The 15,502-nt window shown below is 43.0% G+C and overlaps 1 protein-coding gene across 1 annotated transcript in view; it reads left to right on the top strand.

Moving 5' to 3' along the window:
- The window catches only part of ADAM10 (ADAM metallopeptidase domain 10), a 116,562-nt gene that overhangs the window by 31,960 nt on the left and 69,100 nt on the right, over nucleotides 1-15,502 (top strand). The window contains exons 3-4 of the mRNA XM_055118351.1: nucleotides 9,012-9,130; nucleotides 14,902-15,060. Of these exons, the coding sequence (XP_054974326.1) occupies nucleotides 9,012-9,130; nucleotides 14,902-15,060 (278 nt within the window). The remainder of the gene's footprint in view (nucleotides 1-9,011; nucleotides 9,131-14,901; nucleotides 15,061-15,502) is intronic.

Here is a 15,502-nt window from a genome sequence, read left to right as displayed (position 1 = left end):
GTCTCTGTTGTACTCTTGCTCCAGCCCATGTCAGCACTGTTCAGGGGTTGAAAGGGAGTCAAGGGAGCGTTTTTTGTTTAGTCTTTGACATGTTCCAGGTACTTGAAAATGCCTTATATGCATTTCCTTACTTAAAACAGGGGACAAGATTTATTTCAGGGTCTGTTGTTCTAGATAAAGAATCTGGTCACAGCAGTTTAAATTTTTATAAACTGATATTTCTGATTTTCCTGCACTTCTTATTTTTAAATGTTTTTGGGGGGCGGGTCACACCCAGCGATGCACAGGGGTTACTCCTGGCTTTGCACTCAGGAATTACTCCTGGCTGAGCTCAGGGGACCCATAAGGGATACTGGGAATCGAACCCGGGTCAGCCATATGCAAGGCAAACGCCCTACCTGCTGTACTGTCACTCCAGCCCGATTTTCCTGCACTTTAATAGAACCACAAATAAGGAATAACTCGTCTTTCTAAGTTTTTAGTGGACATCTTAAAGTAAATAAAATATTTTTTGGCTTTTGGGGTTACATGTGGTCTGCTCAGGGGTTACTACTGGTTTAGGGGTTACTCCTGGCTCTGCACTCACAAATTATTTCAGGTGGTGCTTGGGGATGCTGGGGATTGAACCTGGGTTGGTCATGTGCAAGGCAAATGCCAAATCTGTTGCTAAACCTGCTCTGGCCCTAAATTAAAATTTTTATTTCAAATATAGATTGATTGCCAAAAGGAAAAGTTGAGATCCTTAGAGCTGCCTTTGGTTTTAATACCCACGTTCCCATTACATCATTAGATCTTTATTACATTCGTCATATAATTCATATTGAGCATGTGGCAAGAGAATGTGTGTGTGTGTGTGTGTGTGTGTGTGTGTGTGTGTGTGTGTGTGTGTGTGTGAGTGTGAGTGAGAGAGAGAGAGAGAGAATCCCTGAGAATGTGCATGCTTCTGGTGCATGCTGTTAGCTATTATGTAGTTGTCCAAAAGATACTTAGGCGGTGAGTTAGAAACTTCCTTTTTTTTAGGCTGTGGGTGGTAGAAATATAAATCATAACTGAGGTTGCAAGATGCGCATAAGTCATTGTATAAGATGATGCTGTTCTTTATAGATAAAATCATATTGATACTCACAGGAGGTAATAATTGATAGTAATCAGAACTTACTTCTGGTTGAGTGTCTCGCAAAGTACCTAGAGCCAGGAAATCTCATGCAGGTTTATAAAACTGCTTAACTAAGTAAAAGCAGTTTTAGAATAGATGAATAGATCTAAATTCAGTCATTCTATTTTGTTGTGTCAGGGTTTTTGTTTGTTTGCTTTTATTTTGCTGTTTGGGCCACATCTAGCAGTGCTCAGGGCTTACACTGGCTCTGCTGTGGGATCAGAGCTGAGGGCCCCTGTGCAGTGCTGGGTATGAACCTGGGCAGTCATGTGCAGGGCAGCACCGTGCTTGCTGTCCTAGCTCTGTAGCCCTGGTGTGTTAGCTTTGATACTTATGTACTCATGTCATCTTAGAATTTGTGCCCCAAAACATGGTCATCTGATATACTTTGTGATGATTTGATAATTCTGTTTCTCTCTTTTCTTGAAATACAGGCTTATATGTGACTTGTATATAGTATAGTAATAGATTTCCTATTAAAACTAGGAAAGGTTAGAGTGCTTACCTTGTACATAGCCCATGCTGATTTGATCCCTGGCATCCCTTAGGTTCCCTGAGCCCAGGTGATTCCTGAGTGCTAAGCCAGGAGTAAGCCTTGAGCATCTGTTGAGTGTGGCCCCCCAAACCAAACAGTAATAATAACAATGAACAAATAACAAATAACAATGAACACTCCCCCCCCCAAACAACAACAAACAAACCCAATCTCTCCCCTCCCCCCACAACAAAGCTATCAAAGAGGTAGTGTTGATAGTACTATAAACCCTCCTAATGGAATTTATGTCTATGTTCAAATTTGGTCATTTAGTTAATAAGAAAAAAGTGATTCCAAAAAGGCATAATATGTCAAGCTGCGAGATTAACTTAAAGACAAAGCTTACCAGAAACATTGTTTTGGTGTGACTGTGGGCCAGTCAGTCAGTACAAGGGCAGCAGAAGATGGTGCTACTCGGACCCTGCAGTGCAGGGGATATCCAGACCACCCAGTAGTCGTCTGGGTCTCCAGAATCACATTCTGCAGTACTCGGGCAACCTGTGGTGCTGGGTACAGAATGGGCTCAGGTGTACGTTCACCTTCACCAAGCGCTGCCTTCTGGCCCTGCTTTTGTTTCATCAGCTTGTGAACAAATGTCCAGTCTGGCATCAGCATTTCCTAATAAAAAAGGGAACTTGCATTTCATGTTAAATGAAGTATTAAATAAAGAAATGCCAAGATTCTTTAACTCCAGACTGTTGCCTTTGGAATAGAGCTCTTCGGAAACAAGTTTCATCCAGGCCATTGGTATAGTTGCAGATGTTTTAATTTCGGAGTATTCATGGACTGTGAAAGTACTGTGACCTCACAGCTACCCTGGAGGGTTGGAGTGGATGTGTCCATGCTGGAGCCCTGGGCTTGCTTCCTGGGGCCACAGGATCTCTTCAGCATACTGCCAGGATGATCCCCAAAACCAGGCCAGGAGAGGTCCTGAGTCTCAGTGGGTATGGCCCCAATTCTCCTCACCCTCATTTTTTTTTTTGGGGATAATAAATTCTAGGAATCAAACACATTCCTGAACTTTACAGAGAAATGAAGAGTTTTTATGATTTTAAAAATTGCTTCACTTGGATAACTTCTGATCAGTGGACTGCTAGTCCCTTCTCCGAGTCTGGTCACTTAACTCTCCCTATATGTGAATTATAGCATTTGTCACAACATTTTATTATTACTTTGCTTGCATACACATGCCCTTTGCTTCCTGAGAACACGAAGGGCGCACCCTGAGTTATATTTATGTTTTTTTGGAAAGATTTCCTCATTTTTTTTTTTTCTTTTTGGGTCACACCTGGCGATGCACAGGGGTTACTCCTGGCTCTGCACTCAGGAATCACCCCTGGCAGTGCTCAGGGGACCATATGGGATGCTGGGATTTGAACCCGGGTCGGCCGCATGCAAGGCAAACGCCCTACCCGCTGTGCTATCTCTCCAGCCCCTCCTCATTTTTTTAAATTAAATTTTTAAAGAGTTATATTTATGTTTTACACAGATGGTGGTCATTTAAATTACATTTTACACAGAGTGGTCATTTAAATTATGTTGGTTAACTGGATGAAGCATTAAGAAGGACCTGTGGCATTTATAGGCTTAAGGTATTGCCACGGGAGATACTATATATATTTATTTTTCTGGTGGTGGAAGAGGGTATTTTGGTCATATTCCCATCGAGCCCAGGGTCTCCTTGTGATTCTGTGCTGATCTGGGGTGTGAGAATGATGTTCAGCAGTGCTCAGGGACCATGCAGTGTATTTTCTCCCGGACCCAATAATTAATACTTTTGTTTAGGATTGCTCCTCACAGAGTTTGTCAGAAAAAGAAAGTTACTTGCTTACATTAACTTGTTAGAAAATGAAGTACACTAATCTATTTGGAACCTAGGAAATAGGTTTTGAGCTTAAAATATTGGATAGTCTGGAATATTCTACTAATTTTAGCAATTGTTCTTTTTCTTTTTTCTTTTGTTTTGTTTTTTGGGCTGCACCTGGAGTTTCTCAGGGGTTGTTTCTGATTCTCAGGAATTATTCCTGGCAGTGCTTGGAGACCATATAGGGTCCTGGGGATTGAACCTGGGTTGGCCATGTGCAAGGCAAGCATTGTCCCTGTACTATCTCTCCAGCCCTGAGCAATTGTTCCTTTTCTTGGGGGATATGGAGTGGGGTGACCATGCTCCCTGGTATCCAGGGAGCAATGTAGTATCAGGGACGTACTACAGGCCTCCTGCATGCAAAACTTGTGTTCCAGCCTCCTATGAGATTTTAATTGTGTATGTGTGTGTGTGTATAGTAATTAAAGTTTCATTGTTTGAATTCAGTGTTTTAATTTATTGCTTTTCTTGGCACTTGTCATTGAAGAGAAGCACAGATTTTCTGAAATACTGCTTCACAGTGGAATTTGAAATAATACATGAGAATGTATACTATTAAATGTTTTCCTTTTTGGTATATGCATACACTTTAAAGTCTTGTCTTTTTACGTATCTTGTTTTCCCAGTTGCTTTTAAACAATCATCTTGTTTTTATTTTCTGTTCCCTTTTCGAGGGGCTGGCATGTCCACTGGTACTTAGGGTCTACCCTTGACTTAGTATTGGGGATAGGAGTTCCTCCTCTGGGCTCCTGGGGACTGTGTTGGCATTGAACTCAGGGCTTCTGCGTGAGGCACGCATTGCAGCCTGTTGAGTCATTTCCCTGCCCATGACCTTTCATTTTGATTAAATAAAAAAAAAATTGTCCTCCTTTCTATCTCGTTGATGCTGTGGCAGTGACCAGAGACATGTTAACTTGGTTTGGGGCTCACACTTACTAGGTTGTGGTGTGCAGGAGATGGCACCTGGGTGTTAGTGCTGCCAGGACTGCACTCAGGCTGTGGCACTGTGCTGGGATCAGACTCTAGGGCCTCAGGCCTGGCCCTCTTCCTGCCCCCACTTCCTTGTAGCGCCAGCTCTTCTGTTTCTGTGGGGCCACCCCAGTGATGCTCAGTCCTGGATGTTCTATCCCACTTAGCCCTGGACACCCAGAGCTACCCTCGCTTATGCTCAGTGGACAGAAATTGTTCCTGAATTTATATGCCTTCCTCAAACCATCAACCTCTTTTTCTTGGTTGTGTGGAACATAAGAACTCTCACTTTAATGGGTTTAGGACACAATAGCTTTGCTGATTAATAACTCCTGAGTGATAGCAAAGTTGAAGTCTTTGGATTTTATTTTTTATTCTGTTTAATGAAGATGCTCTCTTACTGGTATTAATTAGATAGAAATAAAAATACATAGTGAAATTTCAAAATAGTGCAGTTTTTAAAAAGAAAACAGTATGAATATGTGCCTGCATATGTTATCAGGAATTTCCTGTCTAATAATGTCAAACATAACTTATGAAAAGTCAGGATGTGCAACAAGAATTCAGGCAGACTTCCTGTTTGGTCAGGGTAGCCTATTTTTAACTTGGTAGATTCCTATTTAGAGGATGTGTTCTAATTCGTGGATTATTTGATTTGGGAGCTTGGAAGCATATGGCTCTCAGGTTGTCCTAATGTGAGCCCTTCTACAAGCACCAAGGGACCCCTAAGGGTTTGTGCTGTAGAGTTTGGCAGGTAGAAAATGAGTTCAGTGTCAAAGTCAGAGGGTGCCAAGATTGTCAGGAAACGAAGTATGCTCAAGAGAGACATGCTTTCTGAAGCTAATTTGTGTAGCTGCTTCACTTCTATTCACTTGAAAAATTAGTTTTTTTTTTTTTCCTTAAAAATAAAGTTTATTTAGTTTTTTGGGTTTGGACCACATTCAGGCTTCACTTCTGGCTCTGTGATCAGGGAGCCCTCCAGCCAGGAGGTTTGGCTGTATGGTTTGGCTGTATGCAAGCAAGTGCCCTACATGCTGTGCTATCCCTTTGTCTCCAGCTTTAAAATCAACTTTATTGGGCCGGAGTGAGAATACAGTGGGTAGGGCATTTGCCTTGCACGTGGCTGACCTGAGTTTGATCCTCTGATTCCCCTGCCAGGAGTAATTCTGAGTACAAAGCCAAGAGTAACCCCTGAGTATCACTGGGTGTGACCCAAAAAGCCAAAAAAAAAAAATGCCCCTAAAAATCAACTGCATTGAAGCAAACTTACCGAGAGTATACAGCAGATTCCTAAATGCCATTTCACTTAGCATCATTTCATTATGTCAGTGGAAACAAAAAAAGTGATTCCTAGCTGTGTTTGCTTGGGATTTGCATCTTTCCTCATGTCTGTGTGGGTGTTCTCAGGGTGTTCTCTTTGCCTCCTGCATCCCGAAGAGGTGCCCGTTAGGTTGGTTGGCGTGCCTGGGCATCCCTTCTAAATGTGAGGTCATGGATGCTTTGCTGTGCCCCTCTCCTGTTCCAGCCCTGCGCCAGGAGCTGCAGCACAGGCCCGTCCACCCCAGATCTGGCCGGAACAGACAGCTGGAAAATGAACACATGGATAAGCAGATGGTTGTTGAGTATTAGAAATGTTTCAGGTCTTTATTCAGAAGTTTGATATATATATATATTTTTTTGGTAACTAGAAATAGGCTACGGAAACTTAACTCTGCATTGATTAGCCATAGTAAAATAGGTTTTATTATAGGTCATTTCTCTTAAAGTAGCAGTTTCCAAGAACTTACAATCTATATGAAGTGAGACTTTATTTGTACTTTTTCTAAGTATTTTGTTGAAGTATTGGCAGTTGTATATACTTGTGGCATCACCACCCAGACTAAATACAGGATATTCCTCTCTGAGCAGAAAGCCCTGCCATGCCCCTCGACCCATACTCTCTCTCTCTCTCTCTCTCTCTCTCTCTCTCTCTCTCTCTCTCTCTCTCTCTCTCTCTCGCATGCAGGTAGCCACTGATGGATCTGCTTGCAGCCACCACTGATAGATTTTTTGACTATTCTTGAGTTACTATTTTGACTATTCTAGTTAGTTATTTTGACTATTCTAAAATTAATAAAATTTATGTGAAATTTTACTGTATCTATTCTTTTTGTTTTCACAGAAATTTGTGTCTTTAGTAGCTTGGTCTTTTTTTATTGCTGAGTAGTTTTTCATTGTATAAATAAACCACATTCGTCACATGTTAAAATCTCCTTGCTTGTTGATATTTCAAGATATGCCCAGTTTGAACAAAGCTACAGTGAACATTTGTGTTCAGCTGTTTGTGTGACAGATGTTTTCTGTTTTCATTTCTCCTTGAGTGAAATTGTGGGTCATAGGATTTTTGTATGTTTAGCTTTATAAAGACCAGCCAATTTTCTGGATTCAGAGAGATAGTACAGGGCTAATGTGCTTGTGACCAGCATGGATCTAGTTCCCAGAACTGTATATAGTACCCAAAGCCCCACTGGGAGTGGTCCCTGAATGCATTCAGGTGTAAGCCCTGAGTGTTACCCAAAACCCAAAACCAGAAAAAAAAAAAGAGTGAGAGAAAGTTAAAACCTGCCAATTTTCTAAAGCGATTGCTTCATTTTGTACCTCCATTATCAATGTATGGTCATCTTGGTCATTTCCCATTAAAATTTGGGAATTGTCTAATTTAAGATTTTGGTTTAAATTCATTAAGTAGAAATTGTGTTATGTACTGATTCCCCATCCCCTCCTCTCTCCTGCTTGCTTCCCCTAACCCTCTGGTAATAGATCAAATCTTGTATGGTTTGAAGTTTGTGCTCTTCTGCTGAGCCGCGCCCTGCCCTACCCTCTTTCTCTTCTCCTCCTCCCACCCCATCGCTATATTTATGTGTGTGGGAGGTTGGGGCCACTCTTGAATGTGTTTGGGGACTGTTCCCGGCTCAGAGCTCCAGAGGTTCTCTTGGCAGAGAGCTGGGGATGGTGCTGTGCCAGGGCCCAGCTGGGGGCTCTGGTATGCAACAACATGTGTTCGAGCTGCCAGAGCTTTCTCCCCACACACATTTCTCTCTGTGTTTTGTTAAGAGCTTAGTAACAGCTAATTTGCTGTCATTTGTTGTATATCTCCTATATACCAGGTACTATTTGAATATTTTTTTACATGTGTTATAATCTCTAATCTTCAGAATGGTTCTGTGAAGTTTACTGTATTATCTTCATTTCTTCCCAGATAGGAATTGTGGGTTCATGTATTTTAGGCTTAAGATTTGCTATAGCTCAGTGGGCGAGTAAGGACTGCAGTAGTGGGGTGTGGGAGAGAGCGCAGTGGGCTGCAGTGGCACATGCCTAGCGTATACCAGACCCTGAGTTCTATCGCTGGCACTGCTGGGTGCAGGTCTGCCTGCCGCAGAACCACTGGGAAGGGACCCCTCCCTCCAATTTAATTCTGAGCCTGACTCTGAATCCTTAATTTAAAATTTAAAGTCACCTAAATAATTTGGTCTTCCCCTCTCCTTTATAAAGGGCAGTTCAAGTGCATGTGATTCAGTTTGGTTGGGTTTGAACCCAGGGCTCACGGTTGTGAGGCAAGTGCTCTACTGTGGTACCCATCCCCAGACACACTCCCTGCGTGGTGTTCAGAGCTGCCCTCCCTATTTTTTTTTTTTAACTTTCTGAGCTTCTGAAATGAACATATAAGAAAATATGTATGCTGAGGGGAAATAGAAAATATTTACTATAATGTCACTGATTTTTTTTTTTTTTTGCTTTTTTGGGTCACACCTGGCGATGCACAGGGGTTACTCCTGGCTCTGCACTCAGGAATTACCCCTGGCCATGCTCAGGGGACCATATGGGATGCTGGGATTTGAACCCGGGTCGGCCGCGTGCAAGGCAAACGCCCTACCCGCTGTGCTATCTCTCCAGCCCCAATGTCACTGATTTTTGATGGTGAAAATTAGGAAATTGGCAAAGGTAGGCTGGGAGATAGAGCAGTCAGGAGACCCGGCTGGCATGTGCCGATGCACCTGACCTGCTGTGGTTCTTGGGACCACCTGCCCTCCTGAGCACCCAGGACTGTGCAGCGCCGCCCCAGGCCCTGCACTGCACTGCTGTGTGGTAAGCGCTTGTCGCCAGGAGCACAGAGACACAAGCAGTGCTGTATCATAGTGGTCCCTAGGCTTGCTTTCATCTCCGAGCAACGTGGTCGCTGTTGTAATTTTATCATGTGGGAATTAGACTATAGACATTTAGTTTTTAAATATGTCACAGTTACTATTTCATTGTATGTAATTTAGAATTGTATCACAGCTTCTGGGTTGAATTTTAGAGCAGACATTTTATAGGAAAATTTTGGTCACTGTATTCCCCAAATAGATTGTGTGAAACAGTTCTGTTTTACAGAATTTTTAATTTGAAAAATTGTTTAAAATTTGGATCTTTAAAATTTCATCTTCCCCCTTTTCCATCCTGTTTTACAGACATTTCAACCTGCGAATGAAGAGGGACACTTCCCTTTTCAGTGATGAATTTAAAGTAGAGACATCAAATAAAGTGCTTGATTATGATACCTCTCACATTTACACTGGGCATATTTATGGTAAGTTGAACCATAAAAGAACCCTTTTTTAAAATTTTCTCTGTACAAGGACACATATAAAATTTGGGTATAGCCAGGTAGTTTTTAAAAGGTAGGAGAAATTCTGAGATTTGATACATTATGGAGAAAAAAAATTAAGTACTCTTTGGGCCTGTCTTTAAATATATATCTAATGTTGAATTATGCTCATATGACTTCTATAAAGTATGCAAGTTTTTGACTTAGTACCTCCAAATTGTTAGATTAAAAAAAATAGAAATGTTTTCTATAGTCTTTCAGTTCTAGTTTTCCACTACACCTGATTAAATGCTGTCTGGGGGACTTGGGGTGCAAGCTGCCCAGCAGAAGGCAGTTTAGTTGTGTGGGGAGACTAGAACACTTACAGAGGTCATAAAAATGATTTAAAACCAATTTATTATTATTATTATTTTTCCCAACCTATTATTATTATTATTATTATTATTATTATTATTACTACTACTACTACTACTTTGCTTTTTGGGTTATACCCGGTGATGCACAGGGGTTACTTCTGGTTTTGCTCTCAGGAATTACTCCTGGTGGTGCTTAGGGGACCATATGGGATGCTGGGAATCCAACCTGGGTTGGCCGCATACAAGGCAAATGCCCTACCCGCTGTACTGTGGCTCTAGCCCCAAAACCAATTATTTTCTGTAGGTATTGGAGAAGTGGCCTGTAAAGTTTGTGCTATAACTTTTATTACTTTTTTTTATTAGGGGCTGGCAAGGGGTCGCACCCATTAGTACTCAGGGCTTATTCCTGGCTCTGTGTTAGGGAATTCCTGGTTATGTTTGGGGGACCATATGGGGCTGCTGGGGATTGAACCTGGTTCAGCCTCATGCACGACAAATGTCCTTCCCACTGTAATATTGGTCCTTCTCTAAAGCCTTGAACTTTTATTTTTTAAATTTTTAAAATTTTATTTTTTTAATCTCGGTGAGAACAGTTACAAAGGTTTTCAGTTTAAATCTTGGTCATACAATGATCAGACACTCATCCCTTCACCAGTGCACATTTTCCACCACCAAGAACCCCCCAAATACCCTTATCCCACCCCTACTTCTGCCTTTGTGGCAGATGATTTCCACTTTACTCTCTCTCCACTTTCATCACATTCAATATTTCGATAAAAGACCCACCAGTATTACTTGGAATTTTCCCCAACAATCAGGCCTGCCAAAAAGGCATCATTAGATAATTTGTTTTCTATTGCTGATTATGAAGAGCATATGATTTTGGATTTCTGATATTTTAGTAATAAGTCTGGAGGCATTTCTGTCAAAAGCTCTGGGTTCCGAGATTGGTTTGTGTGCTCTGGGATCATGGCCATTCAGGAGCCAGAGCCGTTCGTGGGCAGCAACTTGGGGCCTCGTTGGTGTGGGGAGAGGGGCCGGTTCCACCCCCCATCCCGTGTGGCCCCGAGTGTCACGTCACTGCAGTTTCATACCTAGCTGTCCAATAAACCTTGAACTTTTTTGATTTGTTATGTTTTGGGGCCAACCTGGCTGTGCTCAGGGCTTATTCCTGGTTTGGTGCTCAGGGTTTGGTTGGCTGCATGCAAAGCAAATGTCCTAGTCAGTGTACAATCACATGGTTGGTTTTTCTTTTTTCTATTTTTTTTTTTTTCCTTCGTGGTGGTGTCACTCCAGGCTCTGCACTCAGGAGTTACTCCTGGAAGAGTTTGAGGGACTACATGGGATGCTGGGGACCAAACCCAGGTTGGCCGTGTGCAAGGCAAACACGCTACCTGTGTCCTATTGCTCTCTTCCCTTGTGATGTAACTTTACACATTAATAAATACGGAAGATGATCCTCAGTATTAAGCAGAGTTAACCTTTGAAATTTTAGTTTTACATGAGTGATGTCTATTCAGTATCATAACATTGTGAAAAACTGTGTGTGTGTGCGTATGTCTGTGTGTGTGTGTGAGTGTGTCAGGGCCTTGCAGCAAGGCAAGGGCTCCATTGCTGAACTGTGTCCACAGTCCTGGAGAATTCAGTGTGTGAAGGGGATGTTTGCAGGACTGAGAGGTAGCTGAGGTGTAAGAGGACCTGCCTGCCATGTGCAAGCCCTGGTTTTGTTCCCTAGCACTGAGTGATGCCACTGAGTGCTGCCTGGCCTGGTGACAGTGTCACCACCACAGGCGCGCAGTCAGAGTAAGCAGCTTGAGGAGTGACCCTGGGCTGCACCCGGCCCTGCTCTGAGGAGACCTGAGGGGTGCGCTGTGCTTGCAGCCTGCTCTGGGGGCAGAGCCTGGCTCCCTCCCTGTCCAGGAATACGCACGGTCTTCACTCTGCCAGATATGTGACGACATTACCGTCTGAAAATTTCTCACTTGCATACTAAGCTTGGCTCATAGAAGTGTTTTATTTCTCAGAACAGTTCTTACTTATTGATTCCTCCTGAGTCTGAGTTGCTGCTCGGGACCTGCCCCAGGAGTGCTCTCTGCTGTAGTCTCCCGTCCCTCCAACTCCTCCTGGTGCCCTGGCGTGGCGTGCCCTATGCCAGGACCCGGCCGGGAGGGGCGGGTGAGCAGGCTGAGCCTGGGTAGTGCTCCTGACTCTCGGCTGCACTTAGTGGTGCCGGGGTGTGGGGGAGCATGTGGGCCAGGGGCTGGACCTGAGGCCTGCTGGCCATGAGCCCCAGCTTTCTGGGCTGCCTCACCAACTATCTCGACTCGACAGCTGACGTTTCATGTTATTTTATTTCATTTACTTAATTTTGCTTTTAGTTGTGGTTATAGTTTATTTAATTTAATTAATTAATTTTTTTTGGGGGGGTCCACACCTATGAGTGCTCGGGGATTACTCATGGTAGTGCTCAGGGTAACTTCTTTGGTGTTAGGGATTTTGTCAGGGTCTCTAAGTGCAAATCAAGTGTCTTAACGCCTGTACTATCTCTCTGTGCCTCTTTGTTGTTGTTGTTGTTGTTGTTTTAATGCCACATCTGGGATTTTTAGGAGTTTTTCCTGAGTTAGTGCTCAAGGGTAGCACCTGGCAGTGCTCAGAGGATATGGTGCTGGGGATTGAACCTGGCTTTCTTCATGCAAAGCGTGCACACTGGCCCTTTGAGCTATCTCCCCAGCGCCATTGTAGTTTTTCTTATTTTTTTCCTCCCTCCCTCTCTCCCTCCCTCCCAGGACTGGGGGCATACCCATCAGTGATCAGGACTTATTCCTGCCTTGCACTCAGGGATCACTCCTGGTCTGGCTTGGGGGAACTATATGTAGTGCCAGGGATTAAACCTGGGTCAGCTGTTTGCAAGGCAATCGCATCCCTGCTATGCTATCACTCTGGCCCCAGGTAAATTTAATTTTTTTGTTTTAATTTTATTGAATCACCGTGAGATAGTTGCAGGCTTTCATGTTTGGGTTACAATCTCACAATGATCAAACACCCATCCATCCACCAGTGCACATTCCCCACCACCAATATGGAAATTTAACTTCTAAATTTATACTTTGCATTTATATTTTCTGATGTTTGGTTTTCAACTTTTCTTTGTGACTATATTAAGAATGAATATCTGTTTTTGCACCCTTCTTTCTGTTATTTCCTTCAGTGAAGTATAATTCCCCACTCTTCTCCCTGCTTTCTGAATCATCATCTGTCTGCACTATTCTAGAGTTCCAGGCTTGTAGCTTGTCATCTCTGTATGTGTGTTGGGTTCACTGCTCGTTTTTTGGGCCACAACTGACAATACTCATGGGTTACTCCTGACTCTGTATTCAGAGATCACTCCTGGCAGTGTTCAGAGGAACACATGGAACCTGGGTTGGCTGTGTGCAAGGCAAGAGCCTTACTTGCTTACTATCTTTAAGACCCCAAGATTATTTTTAAAAATTTTGATTTTTGAGCCCCAACAAAGAAGCTTCTCCTTTCTTGGTGCTTGGGGCAACCCACTCTTGGTGGTGGTTGGGGTCAGAGTAGGATGTGGTGCAGAGATTGGACCTGGAAATACCAACCAGGCACTCCAGACCTATCTCCTTGGTTCCATTTTTTGTTTTGTTTTATTGTTTTACTGGGGGCAGTGCCTGAACCCAGGGTCTCACATGTATGGGGTAAGTGCTCTGTTGTTGATCGTATCCCTGCCCTTAATTTTTTTTTCTTTTTTTTTGGGTCACACCCGGCATTGCATAGGAGTTATTCCTGGCTCTGCACTCAGGAATTACTCCTGGTGGTGCTCAGGGGACCATATGGGATGCTGGGAATCGAACCCAGGTCGGCTACATGCAAGGCAAACGCCCTACCTGCTGTGCTATCACTCCAGCCCCCCCTGCCCTTAATCGTAAAGAGGATTGTTGTGGGCTGGAGAGATAGTACAGTGGGTAAGGAGCTTGGCTTGCCTGCTGCCCACCTGGGCTTGATCCCTGGCAGCCTACCTAATCTCCTGAGCACTGCCAGAAGTGAATCCTGAGTGCAGACCCAGGAGTAACCCCTGAGCATCGCCAGCTGTGGCCCCCAGACAAACAAGAAGATAGATTGTTGGTATACTTTTATTCTAATTGTTTTAGAACAGTTTGACAGTTTTAGAACATAGTAGTGGTAGGGAACCCAAAATGCTTATGCAGAGTGTCAGATGTGAAATGAACTTTGAAGTCATTAAAGAAAAATTTCACTTTTTGTATGTGTGTAGTGTAGGGGAATTGAGTCTAGGTCCTTACTTGTGAGGTGTGGGGTCTACCACTTAGTCACATCGGACTCCCAGAGCAACACTTCAAAAGAATTTTAATGTCTTTAGTTGGAAAGTGTATGTGTTATCATTGAGTCTCTTTTCTCTCTCTTTTTTTTTTTTTTTTTTTTTTAATTTTTTGGGTCACTCCTGGCGATGTACAGGGGTTACTCCTGGCTCTGCACTCAGGAATTACCCCTGGCGGTGCTCAGGGGACCATATGGGATGCTGGGATTTGAACCTGGGTCGTCTGCGTGCAAGGCAAACGCCCTACCCGCTGTGCTATCTTTCCAGCCCAGAATCTCTTTTCTCTTGCAAGTTTTTGTTTGGTTTTTGGAGGGCCCATGCTGCTCCCGACACTGTGCTCAGGGGCTGTTTCTGGAGATGCTCTGGGAGCCAGAGAGTGCTGGGATCAAGCCCAGAGCGCCTGTGTGTAGACCATACCCCTCGCCCATTGAGCTGTCTCTCCACTCCTTTTTAAGTTTAATCAAACTAATTATTTGTTTTTTGGGGGGTTATCCCCAGTAGTTATCAGGGGACTGTTTGTATTGCCAGGAATTGAACCTAGGTCAGCCCTGTTGTACTCTCTCTAGCCCCGGCAGATACTTAGTCAGTTTTTTTTTTTTTTTTGCTTTTTGGGTCACACCCAGCGATGCTCAGGGGTTGCTCCTGGCTTTGCACTCAGGAACTACTCCTGGCGGTGCTTGGGGGACCATATGGGATGCCGTGGATCTAACCCGGGTCGGCCGCGTGCAAGGCAAACGCCCTACCCGCTGTGCTATCGCTCCGGCCCCCTTAGTCAGTTTTTATGTGCATCCCAGATTGTCGGAGTCTCTTAATGAGACCAGAAATTCTGTTTTTTTTTTTTTTTTTGTAGTTGCTGGTAATTGTATATGTCTGAGCTAAGTACTAGTTGTTCACATCTCAAATTCGGTTTGCTATATTTTGTGTAAAAATTAATTTCCCCAGTACTTATGTATTCAGGAAAAGAAATATGTAAGAGTGGACTTTAAAAGAAGAATGAATTTAACATCCATGTGAAAATTAAATTTTAAAGAGTTTGTTGCTTTCATTAATAGGTGAAGAAGGAACTTTTAGCCATGGATCTGTTATTGATGGAAGATTTGAAGGATTCATTCAGACTCGTGGTGGCACATTTTATGTTGAACCAGCAGAAAGATATATTAAAGACCGAGCTCTTCCATTCCACTCTGTCATTTATCATGAAGATGATATTAGTAAGTATTTAAATGTTCCCAAGTAAAATTTTGTAAAAAGGCGTTTGAAATAGTTAAGACTTTGTGGCCGCAAATAAAACCTAAACTGATTTCTTTCCTAAACTATTAATCTGGATAGGAAAATAGTTTGAATTTAATTTATAAAGTCTCAATTTAGTGAATAATAGAGCTATATAATGAGGCAATTTCTTTGTCAGTCCATACCAGTTCTACTTTGTTAATGTGGTGTAGCCAATTCTGTCTGAACTGTGTGTCAACTGATTCTGATTGAACTGGGAAATCTGTGTTCAAGCACTCGCCGGTCAGTGCTGCTTACAGCTTGTCTGTGTGGCCTGCTAGAGTGTCCCTCTCCTTAAGTGTGTCGCTGTGGACATTCTGTAGTTAAGGAACATTTTAGTATTTTTGTGATTTTAAAATTCTTTTAAATTCTTTCTGGAATCTG

Source organism: Sorex araneus, chromosome 10, assembly GCF_027595985.1.
Source record: "Sorex araneus isolate mSorAra2 chromosome 10, mSorAra2.pri, whole genome shotgun sequence".
NCBI classification, from domain to species: domain Eukaryota; kingdom Metazoa; phylum Chordata; class Mammalia; order Eulipotyphla; family Soricidae; genus Sorex; species Sorex araneus.
The sequence above is the reverse complement of the archived record's forward strand: the minus strand, read 5'-3'. Positions and strand labels throughout refer to the sequence as shown.